Here is a 23,237-nt window from a genome sequence, read left to right as displayed (position 1 = left end):
CATGCTGGACTGTGTACCACACACGTCATTCTGCTTTTCTCGCATTCACTCTCTTCTTCAGACATTGAGAGTGTACTAGGCCCTATACTTCCCATTGTCTTGCCTCACAACCATGTGAGGTAGGTACTGTTACCCCATTTCTGTTGTGTGCCCCCCCCCCCCACACCAGGAACAGAGGATTGCAGAGGTAAAGAAACTTTCTCTTGGGATTCCACAGGCTGTTCAGACTCAGCCAAGTTAGAAGGCAAATTGAGCCAGGCATGGAGGCACACGCTTTTAATCCCAGCACTTGGGAGGCAGAGGTAGGAGGATCGCCATGAGTTTGAGGCCACCCTGCACCCTGAGAATACAGAGTGAATTCCAGGTCAGCCTGGGCTAAAGTGAGACCCTACCTCAAAAAAAAACCCAAAAACCAAAAACCCAAAAAAACCCAAAAAACAAAACAACCCAAAGGTAAGTTGAAAGCCAGGTATGGTGGTGCATGTCCCAGCACTCGGGAGGCAGAGGTAAGAGGATCTCTGTGAGTTTGAGGCCATCCTGGGAGTACAGAGTTCCAGGTGACCCTAGGCTAGAGTGAGACCCTACCAAAAACAAAAACAAGGGGCTGCAGAGATTGCTTAGCAGTTAAGGCACTTGCCTGAGAAGCCTAAAGACCCAGGATCGGCTCCCCAGGACCCACATAAGCCAGAGGCACAAGGTGACGCATGCGCACAAGATGGCACATGTGTCTGGAGTTGGATTGCAGTGGCTGCAGGCCCTGGTGTGCCAATTCTCTATCATAAAATAAAAAAATATTAAAAACAAAAACAAAAAAACAAAAAAAGGTAAGTTCATCATTTTTACCCTAAACTTGATCTTCCTACCTCAGACAACCTAAGCATCTCTCTATGCTTTCTCTTTAGGCACTTTTTTTCCCCCTGAGGTAGGGTCTCACTCTAGCTCAGACTGTCCTGGAATTCACTATTTAGTCTCAGGGTGGCCTTGAACTCTCAGAGATCCTCCTGTCTCTGCCTCCTCCCAAGTGCTGGGATTAAAAGTGTGCGCCACTGTGCCTGGCTATTCTAGGCATTCTTAACAAGTCTCTGTAACTCCTGTCCCTGCCTCCAGCCCACCTCCCCTACTACCAGTAGCTTGCTTCCAAAACACCGAACTGAATTATTGTTAATCTCATTCTTAGTACCCGGGATTTGGGCGCCAGCCAGTAGCCAATGCAGAGGAAGGGCATGGTGAGGAAGATGAGGAAAGCCACAAAGAGCTTCCAGATGGTGGTGCTCCCACGCCAGCCGGCCAGGTTTCCACACCAGATGGAGGACAGGACTTGCTGGCAGATAGGGTGAGCTACAAACTGAGCAGAGACGGAGTGAGAAGGTGGCCGCCAGGTAAGGAGGAAGGAGCCAGTTGGGTACAGAGCCCTTACTTTCTCTCCATGCCCAGAACAGAGGGGACTCAGCTGCCACGTGACCACATAAGCAGTCCCGGCTGTCTCTTGGCCTTGCTATGAAGGAGTCTTAGCTAGAGGTTTTCTCAGATGTCCCAGAACCCACCTTCTTGGACATAAGTCATGCAAGGATAGGCAGAACTGGGTGTATTAATTCCTAAACCCCTCAGGGTTCCCTGCCTTCATAGGAGTGTGAGGCAAGAGAAATCGGAATGGCTTTGAGAAGGGAAGAGACAGGGAATGTGGGTCTGCTGTTTCTTGAGCAGAGCTGGGGAGCCGTCATACAGCAAAGTTTTGCTTACATGTCAGGTGGGTCAGGATACCGGTGTGTGGTGAGAGTAGGAAGCAAAGGGTTGTGGGAGATTGAACACAAAACATGTTTCTCTTTATCTTGCAGGGTGGGGAGAGGATGTCTACTGAGAGAGAGCAAAAGAATCCCTGGATAGTTAACCCAAGATCTAGTCTGAATTTGCTGTGCACAGTGAAGTCCTGAAGTCTAACAGAAGACTGAGCCAAAGTTACTCAGGGGCCAGAGGCAAAGCTGAGCCTGAGACTTGACTATTCCAGTCTGAAGGCTAGGTTCTGGTGGGTGATGGGTCTCCCAAGGGCTGGGAGGGGTTAGGACAGGCAGGGCACCTTCCCTTCTTGTCACCAAGGTTTCAGATGGAAGGGTGCTCAGAATCAAGGTCTCAATGGGTCCTGAGGTCAGGAAGTCATTGCCTAAGATGGGGTGTGTGTGTGGGGGGATTCTCAGAAGAAGCAAAGCAAGGGACCAGGGCACAATGGAGGGGGGGCAGTAGGCCCAGCTGACCCGCTTCTGGTTGTAGTTGACAGCCAGTCGTAGCCTTGCCAGGTTGGGGATGCCCTCTTCAAAGGCTTGGCCTAGGCTCTCAGCCTCAGGCTCTGTCTCGCTGTCCTCGCCCAGGTCATTGAGCACGGCAGTGACCTCGCTCTGGTTCCGGCACATGCCCAGCAGCTCAAAGCCATAGTCCTGGCTCAGCGACTCCAGGGCAATGTATTCAGGCTACAGGGAAGGAAGTGCATGGGTCAACCATCCTATGGACCCCACCCCATCCAATCACCTCATCCCTCTCCTGGCTCCTCCAAACAGTGGACCTGTGAACGTGTGTCTGGAGTCACCAGGTCATGCTTGTTTCTTCTCTGCCACCTCGTCCATCCCTGCTATGATGCGGCATCTCCTGTGCCACCATTGCTTACCTGGTGCCATCTCTGCCTTAGTACGACTCATTTCAATCCAGACCTGCTGTTGCCTTGGCCTGTTTCCTGGGCTATCCCTTTTCTAGTTCGTGTCCTCACTTTCACTCCTAGCCCTTACACCTTTCATGAGCTCATTTCATCCATCTTTTTTAGCATCTCCCTTATATGAAACCTGTGCTGGCAGCTGTAGGAGATGCAGAGGTGAATGAGGCAGAGGATCTAGCCCATGTTTTCAAGGCCTGGGTTGTGGCTCAGCACTGTTTCTCAGGTAGTATCACACTGGACCAGAAATGTCTCCTTTCCAAACCTTATGAGAGTCCGGGCTCTGCCCACCCTTCATGGGCTGCTGTGAGAAGAGGCAAGGACTGCTTTTTTCCGCTAGTCATCTAGGGGGTGTTTTTCTTTTCTTTTTGGTCTTCCGAGGTAGGGTTTCACTCTAGTCCAGGATGACCTGGAATTCACTATATATTCTCAGGGTGGCCTTAAACTCTCTGTGATTGTCCTGAGTGTTGGGATTAAAGGTGTGCACCACCACACCCAGCTAGGGGCTATTTTCATTCTTTGCTTTTCTAGCCGTGTCTTGCCTCAGGCCTTCATTTTATGATTTGTTTTGTTTTGGTGCTGAGGGCCAAACTCAGGGCCTTGTGTTTGCTAGGCACTCATGCTCTTCCACTGAGCTAAATCCCCAACTCCAAAGGCCTTCCTTTTAATATTCTTGTACGTCCCCGTGCCTAGTGGCAATCTTGAGCATGGGAACCAGGTGGCCTGGCTTATAGGGAAGTTCATGATTAGTTAGTTGATAGACACATTGGACTGGTACCATTTCACGTCCCTGCCTCCACATTTTGCTCCAAGCATCCCGTCCTGTTGGGGTCTCCGTTGCACTCAGCATACACTTGCCGACAGCTTCTGCTGAGACCACAGTCCTACTTCAAATACCCACTGTGCTCTTCCCTTGAACTAAACCAGCCTCTCCTGCGTTTAAGCTTAATGTCTTCCCCCTCTAAAGTGTCTTCCCTTATTCCCCAACTATTTTCTGCATTTTGGAAGCCCTGTGGGCACCACCCACAGAAGCACTAAATGAGTCCTCAAAGTGACTTGCCTCCCTGCTTGTCATCACAAGCTTGATAGTCCCAACAATGGTCAGAACCCCAGAAAGACATGCCCTACTGAATGTCAGGCCTTAGTCTGCCCAACTGTTTTCCTGTTAATTCCTCAGATGGATCCATTGGGGTAGGGGTCATGCCTCTCATATCAGCCTCGGCACTCCTAGATTGCCTGCTGTCTGCCGTTTTGAGTAAAATCCCCCTCAATGTGGTATTGTAGCTTTCAGATAACAAGAGGCCTTATCCGATTTCATTCTTCTCACTTCCCAGAACACCCACCACACGCCCAATCCTGCCTGGGCAAAGAAACAGACACAGAGCTCCAAGGGCAGAGGGAGCAGGAGAAACCAACCTTAAACTCGGGCTCCTTGCGGGCAAGGCGCCTGAGCTCCCGGCTGAGCTGGAAGGCGGCCAGCATGGCGTCCTCGCTGGCCAGTGAGAGGTGGGCCCTGCTAGCAATGCCTCGGTAGGTGTTGATACGGGATAGGGAGAACTTCAGCAGATCATAGCGGCGGGCATTGCTGCACTCAAGGCAGGCACAGGAGACAGGGTGGGGCCGGGCAATGGTGTGACCCTGGTCCATGAGCAGCTGTGCAATCTCATACAGGTCCTTCTGGCAGGCCAGGGTGAGTGGGGTGACACCAGGGGCAAAGCGAGAACCATCGATTGATGAGTCAAAGAAGGCCAGTGAGAAAGACTTCGTGTCTACTTTGCGACCCTTCTCTCGTTCCAGTCGGGCTAGGAGGCGCCGCACCACTGCGGGCTGGTTCGTGTCCACTGCCACTAGCAGGGCTTCGTGGATCTGCCGGAAGTCAAACTTGACATTGGCCAGCAACACATCAGTGATGGCCTCATGGCCCAGGCGGATGGCCAGGTTGAGCGCTTCCCTCCAGGAGCGGTCCTCGGCTTCCTCCACATTCCGAGGGGGTCCGCCAGGCCCGGTGCCTGAGGTCTCCGCCCCTGGCTCCAACAGCTGCTGCACAAGCCCCAGCCGCCCCTCCTGGATGGCATTCAGGAGTGGTGGTGGGAACTTGAGCTTTTTGTTCACAATCTCGGTCCAGTTGGGCTGTGGCTACATGGAGGGGAGAGTCAGGACTCTAAGTGACAACCCCCCTTGCGGGGGGGGGGGACATCCTTCTCACTTTCAACCTCTATCACCAGCTACCACTGTTTTGTCCTTGCCCCAAATTCACTCTAGCAAAAATTGTCTTATTCACCATTTTATTGTGTAGATTCAGGTTAGAAAAGTACCAGAATGGGTCTGATGGGGAGTAGGGGAGTCATTCCTTAGCTCAAGCTCCACAGTCACAAGAACTGCTCTTGCCACACACGGCAATCCTATCCGAGAGCATCCTGAGGAAGGCTGGCCAAAGCAGGTGCCCAGGGCCATCCTGGGTGAGGCACCCTGCGTGCAGGCATATAGGCTCTGGCCGGGATCCAGCTCCCATCTTGTTGACTTCATCTTCCAGCTGCTCATCCCTCTGAAGGTCCCAGAGCCTCTCTGAAGGGCAGGACCAGACTTGTCCCCACAGGAGGGTCTTTTAGCTAGGCTTTCCCTAAGCCCCCAGCTCTGAACAGGGCTCTGATAGGCTAATGTGCTCCCATTCTGCACGCCACCCCCGCCCTGTTGTCTTGCCATCTCCTGCTTTGGAGGGCGGCTCTCCCCCTTGGCTCTTTGTCCAGCTTTCCGACCCTCACTGCTCTCTCCTTCTGGACCCTGGCAGAGGATTCTTCCACCCACATGGTGGTGCCTGACAGCTGGGATGTTCCTGCCACTCCTCTGGCCAGTTTATTGTTTTACTTGCAGCTAGAAATGGGACTGGGATGAGGGAAGGCAGGGAGCAGAGGGTCTCTTACCAGGAGGGGGTCCATGGCTGCGGCTACCTCTGCAGGCAGGGACTGAAGGCCCGAACTCCTCCTGCTGTCTGCTCCCTTGACTTGCCTAGCATTCTCTTTCCTACCCACCCAGAGCCCCGCCCTGGGCCCGCCCTTTGCCGGACCAGCTGCTCCCTTTCTATCCCGTACCTTGGGGATGGGGAACTGGTGTTAGTGTCACACAAAGAACTCTCCTGAGGAAAGGGGAGAAGAACATAGTTGCTCAAAGAAGTAGAATTCTGAATATCCACCCCTCAGAGACCCTCTGGCCCAACTACCTCATTGTGCAGATGGGAATGGATTTGCCCAATGCCTCACAGCCAAGCCCAACACCATGGCTCATGGCTTAGTCACAAACCTATTCTGTGACCAGAAGGATAAAGGATGTTTTATTAGTTACTGACAGTTCATCTAGGTCCAAGATAAATAACTAGCTGACATCACACAGCAGCACTATTTCCTGATTCGACCTAGGAGAGGAATTCACAAAGGACACTGAAAGTTAAGGCCACAGGGTGCTAGACGGCAGCTTCATGCTCAGCACTCACTCTCACCTTCCTAGCATCACAGGATCTTATCTGTCAGGAAGGACTTTTCTTTTGACTGGGCCTTAGTTTGCTTTTCAGGAAAATGGGCACAAGGATCTGTACTAGTCATTGAGGGAAAGGAATTTTGGACAGTGTGCTAAGGCCCTAGAGATCCCCAGCTCTACCTCAGAGGACAGAAAAGGACAGAGCTGTTCTTAGGGGAACTGGATACTATAGTGACAAAGCCTTGACAACTGGGAATGGGTACCAAGTGGGGCCCAGAGGTGCCCTCAGCAGGCACAGTCCCTGAGGTAAGGAGTGGAGGGAAGGGCTGAGAGGCTGCCATCACCAGCCCCACGAGACCCACTTCCCCGTCTCTCGCATATAGGGGCCACAGGACCTCACGGCTCATGCTGATGAAACCTCTCCACACATGCTGGCGTGTTCTTCTATTTCTCTTGCTGAGAACTGCAACTCACAGATAGGGCACTGGACCCAGGAAACAGGGGGCGAGTTCTCTGGGGAGGACACCCACAACACAGACTGTGAGGAAGACGGTGAGGAAGAGGGAGAAGCTGGCTGAGGCGGGGAGGTCTCTCCACAAGTGGCAGCGTGCAGGGGAAGAATCTCAATGCTGAAGGAACCTACAAGAAAGAGGAAGAAAACAAGATTGGGCCTGTTCCCAGGCAGGAGGCCACCCTGAGAATCTGAAGGGAGGCTTTCCCGCCACAGTGCAGTTCCCCTTGCAGAAACTTTCCCATGGCTGAACTATACACCCAAGAGACACTGTCACGTATTTGTCACATATTCATTAAGTAGTCTCTATGGTATGCAGATGGCATGCTAGGAGCTGACCGTCCTTACAGAGTGTTTGAGTCTAGGGGAAAGGTGAGGTATTAGCATACAGAACATCACCAGCCAGATCTGGCTCAAGCAGAGGCTTCCTGGCAGCTCCTCAGACCTCCCGTTTTCTTCCTCAAGGAAAGACAAGGAAGTGCCACCCCCTCTGCTGTGGCTGGTGCAGCTTACCGGTACAAATGGGACACTGTCCGCTAGCCAGGACACCCCTGTTTTGGGCTTGGGGTGGGCGTTCTCTTTGCTTTGCCCTTGCTGCCTGCTTCCTGTGTGGCTGAGAACGTGAGCTGGACAGAGGCCTGTGAGAAAGCACACATTAAGACCAGCTATCAGTGATAGACCAGAAGGCCTAGAATCCAGACAAGAGCTGATGTGGAATAGTAATGTGTGTTGGATTCCTAGTTTCCCACTTGACATTACAGACTTAGGAGAAAAGGAATTAGCCTTCCAGCATCCAAGAAGAGACCACCCATCATTCTTTTCAGATTTAAATATTTTCTTATTTATTATTTGAGAGAGACACAGAGAGAGGCAGAGAGAGAGAGAGAGAGAGAGAGAGAGAGAGAGAGAGAGAGAGAATGAATGGGCATACCAGGGTCTCTAGCCACTGCAAATGTCCTACAGATGCATGCACCACCTTGTGTATCTGGCTTACTCTGGTACTAGGGAATCAAACCTTAGGTTTCACAGGCAAACACCTTAACTGCTAAGCTATCTCTCCAGCCCCATACCCCTTCTTAGGGCAGGATCTTACTCTTGCTTTGGCTGACCTGGAATTCATTTTGTAGGCCCAGGCTAGCCTCATCCTCCTACCTAACACTCCTGAGTGTTGGCACTAAAGACATGTGCCAACACTGCCTGGCTTAGACCTTAATTACTTATTTGTTTGCTCATGTGTGTGACAAGTCAGGGTCTCTTGCCACTGTAAATGAACACTAGACATTTGCATCCCTTTTTTGTTTTGTTTTGCTTTTTGAGGTAGGGTTTCACTATAGTCTAAGCTGACCTGGAATCCACTATGTAGTCTCAGGGTGGTCTCAAACTCACAATGAGCCTCCTACCTCTGCCTCCCAAGTGCTGGGATTAAAGGTGTGTGCCACTATGCCTGGCTCCAAGATTAAAATTTTTTTTGTTTATCTCATTTATTTATTTGAGAGCAACAGACAGAGAAAGAGGCAGAGAGAGAGAGAGTGAGAGAGAATGGGTATGCCAGGGCCTCCAGCCACTGCAATCGAACTCCAGATGTGTGCACCCCCTTGTGCATGTGGCTAGCGTAGGTCCTGGGGAATGGAGCCTTGAACCAGGGTCCTTGGGCTTCACAGGCAAGCGCTTAACTGCTAAGCTATCCCTCCAGCCCCAAGTTTTAAATTTTGATGAGATGTACCCCATTCATCTTCAGGCACTAGTTCACTATGGTGGGGGGTACCCTTACCTACCTCCAACCCCAGTGACATGTGGCCAAGAACACATCTCTTCTGTCCTTAGCAGACTAACAGATCAAGACCTACACCCAAGGGCACTCTCTGACCTAACTGAAGTAGAGTGGGCAAGGGCAGCTGCAAAAGAGTAGTGAGGTTCAGAGACAAGCTGGGCTTCGGTGATGGCCTGCTTACCTTTGGTCCTGAACTTTCTGTCTCTTCGTCCTGCTTGCATCACTCTTTTTCTTTTGTTCTTCTGCTCTGGACTCTGTACTAGAAAGGGCTGGAGAGATGGCTCAGTGGTTAAGGCCTGCAAGGTCAAAGGACCCAGGTTTGATTCCCCAGGACCCATGTAAGCCAGCTGCACAGGGTAGCACATGTGTCTGGAGTTCTGCAGTGGCTGGAGGTCCTGGTGCGCCCATTCTCTCTCTCTCTCTCTCTTTTTTTTGTTTTTCGAGGTAGGGTCTCACTCTATCTCAGGCTGACCTGGAACTCATTCTGTAGTCCTAGACTAGTCTTGAACTCACAATGATTCTTCTACCTCTTCCTCCCAGGATTGAAGGCATGCACCATGACGTCTGGCTGCTACTAAGGTGTTTTTTGTTTTTTGTTTTTTTTCCCCAAGGTAGAGTCTCACTCTAGCCCAGGCTGACCTGGAATTCTCTAATCTCAGGGTAGTGTTGAACTCATGGTGATTCTCCTACCTCTGCCTCTCAAGTGCTGGGATTAAAGGTATACTTTTTTCTTTTTGATAAAGTCAAATTATTTTCCATTATTTGCCCAAATGAACTCCACACCTTTCATCTTGGCTGAACTGTCTCTCTGAAATGATCACAAACCACTATTATTGTAAGGGCTTAGATATTATTTGGTGCAATCAAGGGAATTGAGGCCCCAAAAGATAAGAACTCCTGACTCCTAGCTAGTCACTATGTAGTAGTTGATTTGCTTCTTCCCTGACTCCGTCTTTCCTTCCTCATGAAGTCCTACAAGGGAGCCATCCTACACAGCAGGGAGATTCAGGGAGGAAGGATGTGCTGGGCAAAGAGGAGCACACAGCCTCACCTTCACTCCTTGCCAGGTTATTTGTTGGACTTGCCACGCTGCTAGGAGGTGCTTTGCGGGCAGCAGACAGTACCATTTGGGCTGAGCGTCCCAGAGCCCCTGGCTGTAGCTGCTTTAGCATATCCTTGAGCTCTGACAGCTCCTTGGTGCTCCTGTAGAGAGTTAGAGGATACTTGGTTTTACTTGGAAAACAGACCTCATCTGACATGCCAAGCCAATGGCATCTCACTAAGAAAACCACTTTTTAGGAAGAAAACAGAAGCAGAGATTTAGTATGGCATCTCTCTCATGACACATCCTTAAATAAATCTTGGAGTGAATTTGAACCACTTGGTTTTCCCTAGCCTGTGCCAGAAGCCCAATCCCTAATGACTGAGCTCATTTAGAATTAATGTTCATTGACTGTCTCTGCTGCCATGTAGTTGCCCTTTAGGGCTAACCCTAAATAAGTGATTAACTGGGGGAACATGGGCTGAGCTCGTATGTGTGTGAACAAAGTGGTCTTTCTCTTCCAGGAAGAAAATGTGAACAACAGCAGTACGTACGTCTGCGGATCTGGAAAGAATGTCCGCCGGATAGCAGGATTAGTTAGCCAGGGGCTAGGACCAGACTCCTGAGCATCAGAAGCGCCCTGAGGAGAAAATGCAGAAATGTAAAATGCCACCACTCACCACCAGGGGACACTGCCACACAGTAGCTCAGTCCATGGAGAACTGTATCTGCTGTAACTTATACAGGACACACTTGCTGATGTGCGCAGGCAGGCTCGGGTTCTCGAGTAGCTCTAGGACTTGAGATTTGATTTCGGATGCTAAGATTTTTGTCATGATCCTAAAAAGCTCCAGGAATAAAAGAATCCTCACAACTAGAAAATTAGGGTTATGGGACCTGTCACATGCAAACTTTTGAAAATATCTATGTTTATATACATATAAAATTGATTTGTGTAGGTATAAAACTCAAATAAATCTCCTTGTATGCCTTTTTGAAAAACAAATACTTTCTCTCTCTCACTCTGTTTTGTGTGTGTGTGTGTGTGCACATGCATACATTGGTAATACTTAGGGATTGAGCCAGGGCACTATACATGCTAGCTAATAACTGTACTTCTGAGCTATATTTTCAGTCTAAATAATCAGCAATTATTATTATTCCTTTTTTGAGATAGGGTCTCACTTTAGCCCAAGCTGACCTGGAATTCACTATGTACTCTCAGGCTAACTTCAAACTCATGTCAATCCTCCTACTTCTCTGCCTCTCAAGTGCTAGGATTAAAGGCGTGTGCTACCATGTCAGGCAACAACTTTTTTTTTTTTCCTGTGCTGGGGATCAAACCCACACCCTCCCATATAATAGGCAAATACTTTCTCACTAAGTTACATTCCTAGCCCTGCTGCATTAATTTTAGAGTAAACGGTACTATAAAGGGCAACAAGCTGGGCATGTCGAAACAGTTGATGAGCTTTAATTCTAAATGAGATCAATCATTTGGGATTGAGCTTCTGACACAGGCTAGGTAGAGTCAAGTGGTTCAAATTCACTCCAAGATTTATTTAAGGGTATGTGACATGAGTGAGATGTCATGCTGAATATCTGCTTCCATTTTCATACTAAAAAAATTGGTGATTTATAGCTGGGTGTGGTGGTGCACACCTTTAATCCCAGCACTTGGAAGGCAGAGGTAAGAGAATCTCCATGAGTTCAAGGCCATCTGGAGAATACATAGTGAATTCCAGGTCAGCTTGGGCTAGAGTAAGACCCTACTTTGAAAAACAAAACAAAACAAAAAATTAGTGGTCTACGTAGAAACTCTATTTCACAATATCAAACTTCTAAAACTCTATGACTCTAGCTTGTATAGCTGATTATATATTCACACTGGTTTGTGGGTGAATTATGGAGTAGTGGACTGGCCCAGAAAGATAAATGGAGATATCAGGGACAAGAAAGCAAGCGAAGGGTCAGAATAGACTCAAGAAGATACTGTGTGTTCAAGGCCGCCCTGAGACTACATAGTGAATTTCAGGTCAGCCTAGAGCAAAACCCTACCACCCTACCTTGAAAAACAAAATAAAAAAAAAAAATTCTGAAAACTAAATCCTTGTTCCACATACCTGGCTCAGTCCAGAGCTTCCAGGGGCTGAAGGACATATCACAGGGTCAGCTGAGGAGTCCAGAGAAGAACGCACCCGTAGGAAGGCCAGGCCAAAGGATTGATATCGTGTGAAAGGTTGGGAGCAGGTCACTCGAAGTCGATCCCAGGATTCACCCGAGGCTGGAGTCAGGAAATCATCTTAAGGAAAAAGAGAGAAAGGAGCTGGGTGTGGTGGTGTGGTGCAAACCTAAAATCCTAGCACTTGAGGCGGGAAGATTAGGAATTCAAGGCCAGCCCCAGCTACATAAAGTATTTGATGCTAGACTGGGCTACATGAGATCCTATCTCAAACACACACATACGCGCACACACACGCGCGCACACACACATACACACAGAGGAACTGAGGGAAATGGATTGGACAAAGGAAAGAAAAGGCAAGACAAAGGATGCATACATCCCAATAGGAAGAAAATGATCAGTAAATGCTCCTTCAGACTTGGATGCTCAGGGAATGGTAGTGGACAGGTAAGGCCCGACCTTGTCTTCCAACCATTGCTCCTTCATCAGTTCCACACATCAGCACTGTATACCTCCTCAATGACCTCATCAGTCTCACTGTGACAGGAGCCATCTGTAGTGCTATGGACTGTCTGGGATACAGCCTACCTACATCATGAGGCCTCATCTTCCCTCACTCGACACGTTTAATGCTCTCATAGTATCAACCACCAATATCACAAACCTCACACCTCCATTCCTAACACTAACCAGTCAGTACCTCATGCCCTCCACCTCGCATCTCCCCCCAAATCTCACTCTTCCTTTACAGCATAGTGTTAACATCTCCAATTTAAACCCAGATAAGCTTTATAGACTTAAATCCTTAGGGTCTAGGAATTATGTTGTATGTATCTTTGCAGTGCCCATGAACACAGAGATCTGCATAAGCAGAACTCATGAAACACCACATACTACATAAAGACAAACTTTCATCACTTACATAAACATTCATCCTATACTTTTTTTCTCCTTTTTTTTGTGGTGCTGGGGATTAAGCCACATGTACCCACACACATCCACACAAAACACACACACACACACACACACACACACACACACACACACACACACACACACAGAGTAATCACCAGGTGTGTGGCATATGCCTATATTTACTACTCTTGGGAGGTGGAGGCAGGAGAATCATGTGTTTAACGTCAGCTTGGACTACATATTGAGATTCTGTCTAAACAAACCCCTAAGAATAGTTATTAATGGTTATGTTAACTACTCCAATGAATCACAAGGTGTAGGTAAATATCAATCATAACTCACACATCTCCCCAGTTATCAGGCATTCTCCTCAGGCAGAAATCACACAGAAGCCTATGACCCTATTTTCCTAATGGATACAGCCAGCCCTTGCACAGGCTCCCTCATACTATCTATACCTAGCAGTACTGACACTCTGTTCTTTTAATATATTTCATTTATTTACTTGAAAGAGAGAGAATGGGTGTAGCAGGGCTTCCAGCCACTGCAAATGAACTCCAGACACATGTGCCACCTTGTGCATCTGGCTTGCGTGGGTCCTGGGAAATCAAACTTGGGTTCTTTGACTTTGCATGCAAACACCTTAACTGCTAAGCCACTTCTCCAGCCCACTGATGCCCCTTTCTACATTGCATCTCTCCTTTGGAGCATCCTCCCACTTTCTGCTTTTGCCCTCTTTATCATCTGTTTTGGTATATATGGGAGTGTTGGTGTGTATGAGGTCGGAGGACAACCTCACGCATTAATTCTCACCTTCTACCTTGTTTTACACAAGGGTTCTTTAGTGTCCTCCACTGGGCACTCCAGGCTAGCTGGCTTGTGAGTCTCTGAGGAGTCTCCTGCTAACACCCCACCATTTTGCCATAGGAGTACTGGGGTTACAGACATGTGGTGCTGTGTTGAGCCTTATGGGTTCTAGAGATCTGAACTTAATCCCCTCACATTTGTACAACAGGTACTTTACCCACTGAACCATCTCTCCAGCCTGAGACAGGTCTTCTTACTGGTCTGAAAACTGCTAATTAGGTGACTCTGGCTAGACAGTGAGCTCCAGGTATCTTCCTGCCTTCACCAGGATTATAAATACATGCTGCTGGGTGTGGTGGCACACACCTTTAATCCCAGCATTCAGGAGGCAGAGGTAGGAGGACTGGTGTAAGTTCAAGACCACCCTGAGACTACACAGTGAATCCAAGTCAGCCGGGGCTAGAGTGAAGCCCTATCTCAAAAAAAAAAACCAAAAAACAACCCAAACAAACAAAAGAAAGGGCTGGAGAGATGGCTTAGTCGTTAAGTGCTTGCCTGTGAAGGCCAAGTACCTTGGTTTGAGGCTCAATTCTCCCGGACCCACATAAGCCAGATGCCCAAGGTGGCGCATGCATTTGGAGTTCATTTGCAATGGCATGAGGCCCTGGCGCGCCCATTCTCTATCTGCCTCTTCCTCTCTGTCCGACTGTTGCTCTCAAGTAAATAAATAAAAATAAACAAAAAAAGTACATGCTATCAAATATGGCTATTTTTAAAGCTAAAATATGCCCAATTAAAATTTTTTATCTATTTTTATTTGAGACAGAAAGGGAGAGAGAGAGAGAGAGAGAGAGAGAGAGCGCGAATGAGCGAGTGCACATGCCACAGCTTCTAGCTTCTGTAAACAAACTACAGACACATATGCCACCTTGGGCATCTGGCTTATGTGGGAGCTGGAAAATTAAACCTGGGTGCTTAGGTTCTCCAGGCAAGTGCCTTCACTGGTAAGCCATCTCTTCAGCCCCCTTTTTTGGTTTTTCGATGTATGGTTTGGCTCTAGTCCAGGCAGACCTGGAATTCACTATATAGTCTCAGGTTGGCCTTAAACTCAAAGTGATCCTTCTACCTCTGACTCCCTAGTACTGGGATTAAACGTGTGTACCACTATGCTTGGCCAGCTTCTGAGGACTAAACTCAGGTCCTCATGCTTACAAAGGCAAGCTCTTTATTGGCTAAGCTATCTCCCAGACCCCCTCTTTACCATCTTTAAACATCCGGACCCCTGAGCAGTTCTTCCCTTGCTTGGAATCAGCAAGGGTCATTAGCATGGTTGCAGGCAGCAGGGTCACAAAAGGTTTGTCCAGGGACCAGGAAGAACGACCCACATCAATTTGCAGGAAAGCAGTGCCGCAATTACCTGGGGACAAGGGTGAGAGAGGGTAAGAGCAAAGGAAGAACTGCAGACATTCTGTTACTCTAGAGCCAGCTGCAGTCCAGACCCATCGGGTGACATGTGGAATCACACAGAGAGCCAGTAAATGAAACCACACCTCACTAAATGACAACGTGCAGGTTCACCATGGTCCTTCCAGACTAATACCTGCCCCTGAAGGCACTGCTAGGGAACCCAACATCTTTTGTCCTGAGAAAGCTAAAATCAGTGGTCTTTGATAGTTCTCTGTTCCACAGACTTCTAAGATCAACTTCTTAATTTATAAATTATGCAGAGTTCATCTTCTAGCAAGGCAGCTTACTCCCTATTTCCAGGAGCACCATTCACAGTATATTCTATATGAATGGAGTCCTTGGAGTTTTCCCATACTAAACCTGCCCTATGGGCGAAAGCCACATTTTCCTGCACACAGCAGGACTTATTCCAGAAGGCCAGAATGAATGGAGACATTTGAGTGCAGTGGTTAGAGGCATATCACACCAGTGTTTCTCCTCAGAGGTCCCCAGACCCTGAGCACTCACTCACCAACATCAATATAGCTAATGGGCACTGCCTTCTCCAATTGCAGTTCCACTTTCAGCTGCCCACTCTTGTCTTGAGGACAGCTGAGCCAAGGTCCTCTGTGACTATCTGGGTACAACAAGTTCTCCACAGGATACTTGGGGTCCTAAATCAGAGAGGAGAAAAATCAGGAACTTTGCTGAGACCACAGGGGGGAAAAGGATGTCTAAGAATACAGATTCATGTGCCTTGTGATTTGTAAAATATATATAATTTTTTTTTTTTAAATTTTTGGTTTTTCGAGGTAGGGTCTCATTCGAGCCCAGGCTGACCTAGAATTCACTATGTAGTCTCCCGGTAGACTTGAACTCATAGCAATACTACCTCTGACTACAAGTGCTGGGATTAAAGATGTGTGCCATCATGCATGGCAAGATTAAAAAAAAATATTTATTTGAGAGACAGAGAAAAGAGACAGATAGATATATATGTAGAGAGGACGAGCATGCCAGGGCCTCTAGCCATTGCAAACATACTCCAGATGCCTGCACCATTTTGTACATCTGGCTTATATGGGAACTATCCCTAGAACAACCCTAACCCTGGGTCCCTAGGCTTTGCAGGCAAGTGTCTTAACCACTAAGCCATGTTTCCAGCCCCAAGGATTTTTATTTTAATTTTACAACTGATGCTTATAAAGTGAGCATCTAGAGTCATTGTATACTTATTTACCTATTTGGGTCTGTATGTAAATGAATGATGTGTGTGTATAGCACATGGGCCATGACATGTAATTTCAAGCATATTACATGGCAAGATCTTGTGTGGGGAGAAAAAAAAAGAAAACAGTTCAGGCTGCTCATGCTAATAGAGGGTAAGTATAGGTTTAATTTATTTTACTGAGAATGGAGACTCATACAGTAGTCCCTAAGCACCATCCCAGGGCTCTCTGAAATGTGTGGGAATGTTTTTGACCGTCATAATGACTAGAAAGTAATGTCATTAGGGCCTGGGGACCTGGGATGTTAAGCATTCCCCCATGCAGATGATATTCGCTGCGGAATACAGACATGCCCTCAAGTGCCAATGACACTCTTTGAAAAAGATCTGTCAACAGAAGGGGAGAGGGAATAAATGGATGGAGTGATGACAATAGAGGAACGGGTGCAGAGTCCCTCAGAAGATCACAGTGGGTCAGTCCTGGGCCAGGGGCTAGGCTAGCTCTAAGTGGGCATTACAGCAGCTTGGAAGGGAGGCTGAGAATAGATCTGATGGTTGTCAAGGTATCCTCATAGGTCACTGATGACTTTGACTGTCCTGGGTTGCTTTCAGTGACAGAATGACCAAACTGCTCTTCTGAGGACTGCGGTACAGAAGATTTTAGGCCTCGGGCTAAAAACCATGGTTAAATCTCCTACTTCTATTCAGTCCTTTCACTCCTACTGATTAATATACCTGAGAGGAAAATGATACCACGTGGCTGATCTTTATGGGAGCCATGTCAGGCAAGGATTTCTTCCAAGATATCTTCTGTCAACTGCTTATGATTTGGCCTTGTCAGCTTGTGGGAGAACAACAACAAAAATCTTCACATTATTCCTAAAGAAAAGAACAAAAGAAAATTTAACTCTTGTTTCTCTGAAAACAGGAATTACCTGTAGTAGCCACCTCATTTCTCATGACCACAATGGAACTGGTGGAGGTGATGGGCAGATGGCAAATCTGGACTACCTAATGAGACCCCCACAAACATGAAACAACCTCAAGGCAAAATAGCAGCAAGTGCAAAATGATAAGTCAGTGTATTAGTACTGGCTTTATGTATAGGTGTGCTCCTACATATAAACACATATGAGAGCTCTTACATGCAAGAGCATGGGAGGTAACTTAAGTCCTTCTTTTTTTTTTTTTCGAGGTGGGGTCTCACTCTAGCCCAGACTGACCTGGAATTCACTATGTAGTCTCAGGGTGGCCTCAAACTCATGATAATCCTCCTACCTCTGCCTTCTAAATGCTGGGATTAAAAGTGTGTGCCACCATGCCCAGCCCTAGTGCATAATAAGAATCAACAACAAATGCAGAACTCAATGTATTATATGACTGTTTTTTTTGTTTTTAAATGAAACTTCCTAAATTAGCTTTTCATTAAATTAGTCCTCTTGGGCTGGAGAGATGGCTCAGCATTTAAGGTACTTGCCTGTGAAGACTAAGGACCCAGGTTCGATTTCCTAGCACCCACGTATGCCAGGTACACAAGGTGGCACAAGGGTGCGCACCTGTCTGGGAGTTTGTTTGCAGTGGCTAGAGGCCTTGGTACACCCATTATCTCTCTCTCTCTCAATAAATAAAATATTTTTTTAACTATTTACTTTTATTTGTATTTAGTTATTTGACAGAGAAAAACCGGGAAAGAGAGAGAAAAGGGCATGCCAGGGCCTCCAGGCAGTGCAAATGAGCTCCAGACGCATGCGCCACCTTGTGCATCTGGCTAATGTGAGTCCTGGGGAATTGAACCTGGTTCTGCCTCTCAATGCTGCAGGCACACTGGGATTATATGATGGCTTTCTGTAGATGCTGGGATCAAACTTGGGTTAGCAGGGTTGCAGTAAGCACCTTTAACTACTGAACCATTTCCCCCAACCTTACCCTTGACAGACCAAGCAACATTTTGCATGAAGGTCATCATCTCTCAAACTGCTTGTAGTTCTCAAGGGATTAAAAGCTTCAGACTTTCTTGCCTTATCATGCCATTGTTCTGCCCCCACCCCAGGTAGCATCTCACTCTAGCCCAGGCTGACCCAGAATTCACTATGTAGTCTCAGGGTGGCCTCAAATTCACAACAATCCTACCTCTGCCTCAAGTGTTGGGATTAAAGGCATATGTCACCACATCCAGCAATGCCACTGCTCTTGATACTGGTGACCGTTTACTGTGTTGCTCCTTGATAGGTATTAAGATGTTTTTTTCCCTTTTTCCTGCTTCCCTTCTCTTTTTTCTTTTCTGTTGCAAGAAACTTTCTCTGGGGAGTCACAGACATACTCTATTCTATTCACTACAGATAGGGCTCACAGCCTGCACCTAAAACAGTCTTGGTGAATGTGGTGGTTTGAATATAAATGGCCCTACAGCCTCAGCTTCCCTGTCTCCAGTAGACAGATCCATGCTGGAGCTGTGTCACTGGGAGCAGATCTTGAGTCCAGCCTACATGTGTGTTCAGCGTGCTCATGCTTGCCAGTGCTGGCTGCGGCCTCTTTGCCGTGGATGTGTGGTGACGTGAGTCAGCACCTTCTGCCATGATGAAACTTCCACTGGGATCTGTAAATTTTCCTCCCCAAAGCTGCTTCTGGCCCGATGTTTGTTCCAGAGGATGAAAAGCAACTTCGACAGCTGTCTTCCTGCATATCCAGTAGTCAGCCTGGGGCCCACCACTCCATGTCTGCAGCCACATTATTGCAGGCTCGTACAGGTAAGAGAACTTGGACCTGGCTCAGAATGGCTTGGGGATCCCCACCGCTGGGTTTTCTGGGCAGTCGTATCAGGCTTCCAACAGAAATGTTATTGTAAATCCCCACCCCTGTGCTGGGCAAGATGGTATTTTCCCAATTACTGAGTTTCTTTTTAAATAAAACAATGCTATGGGGGGAGGGGGCAGAATGGGTGGACCAGGGCCTTTAGCCACTGCAAACTTCAGAAGCATGTACTACCTTATGCATCTGGGCTCACGTGGGTACTGGGGAATTGAACTTGGGCCCTTACATTGTGCAAACAAGTGCCTTACCTGCTAAGTCATTTCTCCAGCCTATTACTGAAGTTTTAAGAAGTCAAACCCTCTTGGGTGTGGTGGTGCACATCTTTAATCCCAGCACTTGGGATGCAGAGGTAGGAGGATCGCTGTGAGTTCAAAGCCACCCTGAGACTACGTAGTGAATTCCAGGTCAGCTTGAGCTAAGAGTGAGGTCCTACCATGAAAAACAAAAACCAAACAAACAAACAAAAAGAAGCCAAATCTATCCATTATAGGGCTTGTGGCGGCCCAGTTCCCTTGCTTCCTGTGGTAGTTTGAATGGGTGTCTCCCCCAACAGATTCATGTTTATTAAAGCTTCTTAAATCTCCAGACTGGCTGGAGGAGGTGTCTCTGCGGGCGGATCTTGGGGTTCAGCCCTAAGGTGTGTCTGGGGGCAGATCTAAAGATACAGTGAGTGCTTGAGCTCTGCCTGGGTTCCTGAGTATGCTTGCATATGGTGCTGTCAGTGACTGCTCTTCTCTCTGCATTGATCTAGGAAAGAGGGGCAGCTTCTTCCACCATTATGGAACTTCCCCTGGGTCTGTAAGCTTCAAATCAATGCTACTCCTCCCATAACTTGTGTCTGGTTCGGAAGTTCATCCCAGCAATGTGAAGCTGACTTTCTAGGGCCACTGGTCTCCCATACTAGTTCCCCTACATACATAACAAGAGGACACTTTTGGAGTCTGGGCTGTAGTCTCTACCAGGACCAGAAACATGATTTTTGTTGTGTAGAGATGGAAGAAAGGCTATTTTTTCCTTCATCAAAGGACTGGAAGACCTGATAGGATGTGGCTGTATGGGTGGTAGTGACTCTCTTTAAATATAGCATAACTCTTAGGTCTCTGTCCTGTCAATAGATTCAAAGGCCAATCTGGTTACCCAGTTACCACTTGGGTTTTTTGGGGGTTAAGGATGGTAAAACTAATAGGACCACAGGCCCCCAGTTGACAATCTGATGCAGCATCTTTCTTCTGAAGCAGTGCTGTTGCGTGTCATTTTTCCCAGGTGACCCATGAAACACAGTTCTAGCTGTAAAACTCAGGGGTATAGGCATATAAACCGTTTTCTTCACACACGTATTTGTTGTTGAGCCTGTATTGTCTTTCCCTCTCCTAATGTAGACTCTTGCATCATGTATCAAAAGTCTGTGGGCCCTCTAAGATGAGTGCATTTATTTATTTATTTATTTGGTATGAAAGATACCTCTGGGCCAATACACATAGTCAAAAAGTACTAACATTGGCCAGTTTAGGTAAGTGAGGGATAATTTGTATTATGTGACCCCTGTGCAGGTTGGGCAGGGGGTGGGGGAGAGCTCAGGACCTCTGGCCACTCTTCCTTTGGGAAGTGCTGTGGGTTGAAACAAGTATATTGATTTCTTTGGTAGCAGATTAGGTACTTTTACTGTGACTGCAGGTCCCTGAGATCTTTCCCTGGCATAAAGAATGGGTGTGGTAGAGCCAGATCCAAGTAACATGCTGGCATGTGCAAGTTATGAGTGCATGGGTCACAGGATCAAGGGTCTGGAACCAACAGGGAAACTGATCAGCAGCAACATGGAGATATACATGCTGTCAAAAGGGAGAAGGAAGCCGGGCATGGTGGCACATGCCTTTAATCCCAACGCTCAGGAGGCAGACGTAGGAGGATCACCATGAGTTCTAGGTTACCCTGAGATGACATAGTGAACTCCAGGTCAGCCTGAGCTAGAGTGAGACTCTATCTGGAAAAAAAAAAAAAAAAAAGGAAAAGGAAAAAAGATGCCAACAGAAACCCTCTGCCATAGATCTAGCTGGCTAGAGTGGTTTCGGCCAACCCTACAGCAAGGATTAGGGTATGATCCATGGGAGACACAAAGGGTGGCAGTACATTACAGCGAGGCGGCTGGCACAGATAGCAGTTTGTTAGGTGGCTGACTCCTCAAGCTTAGCTAGCTTCCGGAGCGACTAAAGCAAGGCTGTAGTTCCTCTGGATGGTCAGCCTGCGTGCAGCTGATGGAGCAGGGTGTATTCCCACTTCCGGCAAGCTGGCTTCACTCTGCTGTGGTGAATCCTAGGGACACCCTAGGTTACCTTTACAGCAGTGAATGGACGTCTCCAAAGGGGTCTTAGAGGCTGGACATTCCACTCCTTTATCCATACAGCAACTCCCAGTTTAAAGGGGTGGGTGTCTACACTTAAGCTTATAGGTTACAGTTCTCTGACCCAATGGTATAGTGTGGGTTAGGGCTGAGCCAAGAGCCTGCGTCTGCTGCCTCAGAGTAATGTTGCCCAACTCCTTTAGATCTTCTCATACACCTCGTAATGGGGGGGGGGGGCCAGAAAGAATCTCAGGGGAGAATCCTGTCTGAGTAATAGGGCTGTGCTGAATTTTTAAGCTCTACCTTCCTGGAGTTCTGGGGATTGCATGTCATGTATAACTCTCAGGTGATTGCTAACCTCTTTGCCACCAATTGCACCACCTCACCCACCCATTAGGTGATCACATAGTGATTGAGACTGCAAACTGGGGAATGATTTATTTTAGGAAAAGTCAGGCCACTTCATGCTTCCTCTCTTACAGTAGGAAAAGCCTCTACCCTGCCAGAGGAAGTGCACACAAAGACTGACATACGTACAGCCTCAGTCCCCGGGGAGCTTGATGGAGTCTGCCATACCTGTGTTTGAATACAGAGCCTTTTCAACACTCCATACTCCAGGGGAGACCTTAAGCCTCTGACATGGGTTATTTCAGGCACATTTCACATTGTTTGCATCCTGCTCTGGCTATGCTGGACCGTCAAGGGATATGGAAATGCAAGTCCAGAGTGGTCTCAAAGTGGGGCTAAGGCCCCCACAATTGCTAGTCAGCCACCTTTCAATGTCCACCGTCCACTTGGGAGGTAGTTCCCACTTTGAGTTTTTTTTTTTTAATTTTTTTTGTTCAATTTTTATTAATTTATTTGAGAGTGACAGAGAGAGAGAGAGATTGAGAAAGGGCGCGCCAGGGCTTCCAGCCACTGCAAACAAACTCCAGACGCGTGCGCCCCCTTGTGCATCTGGCTAACGTGGGTCCTGGGGAATCGAGCCTCGAACCGGGGTCCTTAGGCTTCACAGGCAAGCGCTTAACCGCTAAACCATCTCTCCAGCCCCCACTTTGAGTTTTAATACAAGTGCTCTCATGTGAGTATAAGGATACCATTCTGCCAATGGACCACACACTGGGCAGCAGCAGAGCTGTTGGTTCCGTTGTCTCCCTTGGAGGCCATGAGCTTTGCCTCTCAGTCTGCTTTAGTCTCCCCAGAGGGCCACACTGTCTCCCCTTTGATGTCCCTGACAATGTACGACTAACCTTCTGGCCCATAAAGCATCTAAGAGTTTGAGGAGTTATTTGCCACCTTTTATGTCCTTTACTACTGAGTTCATCGGGCCCTTTCCTTTATATAAAGCTCTGGGTACATGGAGAGTGGTGAAGGCATAGTTGGCATCTGTGTCTATGTTGACACATAACCCTACTGCCACCTGCAGGGCTTGGGTCAGTAAGGTGAGTTCGGCCTTTGTGCCAAGGTTTCTTTTGGCAGAGACTTCGCCTCAGTGGTGGGACTTGGGGCAGCATGGAGTCCTCCCCATTTCATGAAGCTGCTGCCATCAGTGAAATGCTCAATGTTGGAGTCGTAGAGAGGCTGATCTGTTAAAGCTAGTTGGCTGGAAAATACCTTGTCCATGGCTTTGATGCAGCCATGATCTGGCTTGACAAGCATCAGGGTCGCAGGGTTGAGGGTCTGCACTATCTCTAGGTCAATGCATGGGTTCTCACATAATATCCCCTGATCTCGACCATCCAGGTATTAGTTAGCCAGTACTGTCCTTTACGCTCCATTAATGTCTGCTATTGAATGTGGCAATCGCACTATTCTTTTTTTTGCAAGGCAGGGTCTTGCTCTAGCTCAGGCTGACCTGAAATACACTATGTAGTCTCTGGGGGCCCTGAACTCAGGGCAGTCCTCTTACCTCCGCCTCCCCAGTGTTGGGATTAAAGGCATCCGCCACTACGCCTGGCTGGCTTGGACTGCTAATTCTTGTCCCATAGTCAGTTTGTTTGCCTCTGACACTAAG

The 23,237-nt window shown here is 47.8% G+C and overlaps 1 protein-coding gene across 1 annotated transcript in view; it reads right to left on the bottom strand.

Annotated features, from left to right (window-relative positions):
• LOC101605176 (short transient receptor potential channel 2) overlaps positions 1–23,237 on the bottom strand; it is a 53,171-nt gene that overhangs the window by 13,372 nt on the left and 16,562 nt on the right. The window contains 14 exon segments of the mRNA XM_045145041.1: positions 1,181–1,345; positions 2,250–2,462; positions 4,115–4,834; positions 5,788–5,797; positions 5,799–5,831; positions 6,700–6,808; positions 7,194–7,318; positions 8,633–8,720; positions 9,503–9,654; positions 10,048–10,133; positions 11,617–11,795; positions 14,662–14,817; positions 15,379–15,520; positions 16,810–16,953. Of these exon segments, the coding sequence (XP_045000976.1) occupies positions 1,181–1,345; positions 2,250–2,462; positions 4,115–4,834; positions 5,788–5,797; positions 5,799–5,831; positions 6,700–6,808; positions 7,194–7,318; positions 8,633–8,720; positions 9,503–9,654; positions 10,048–10,133; positions 11,617–11,795; positions 14,662–14,817; positions 15,379–15,520; positions 16,810–16,854 (2,223 nt within the window). The 5' untranslated portion in view covers positions 16,855–16,953.

Source organism: Jaculus jaculus, chromosome 3, assembly GCF_020740685.1.
Source record: "Jaculus jaculus isolate mJacJac1 chromosome 3, mJacJac1.mat.Y.cur, whole genome shotgun sequence".
NCBI classification, from domain to species: Eukaryota; Metazoa; Chordata; class Mammalia; order Rodentia; family Dipodidae; genus Jaculus; species Jaculus jaculus.
This window is presented reverse-complemented; position numbering and strand designations above follow the sequence as displayed.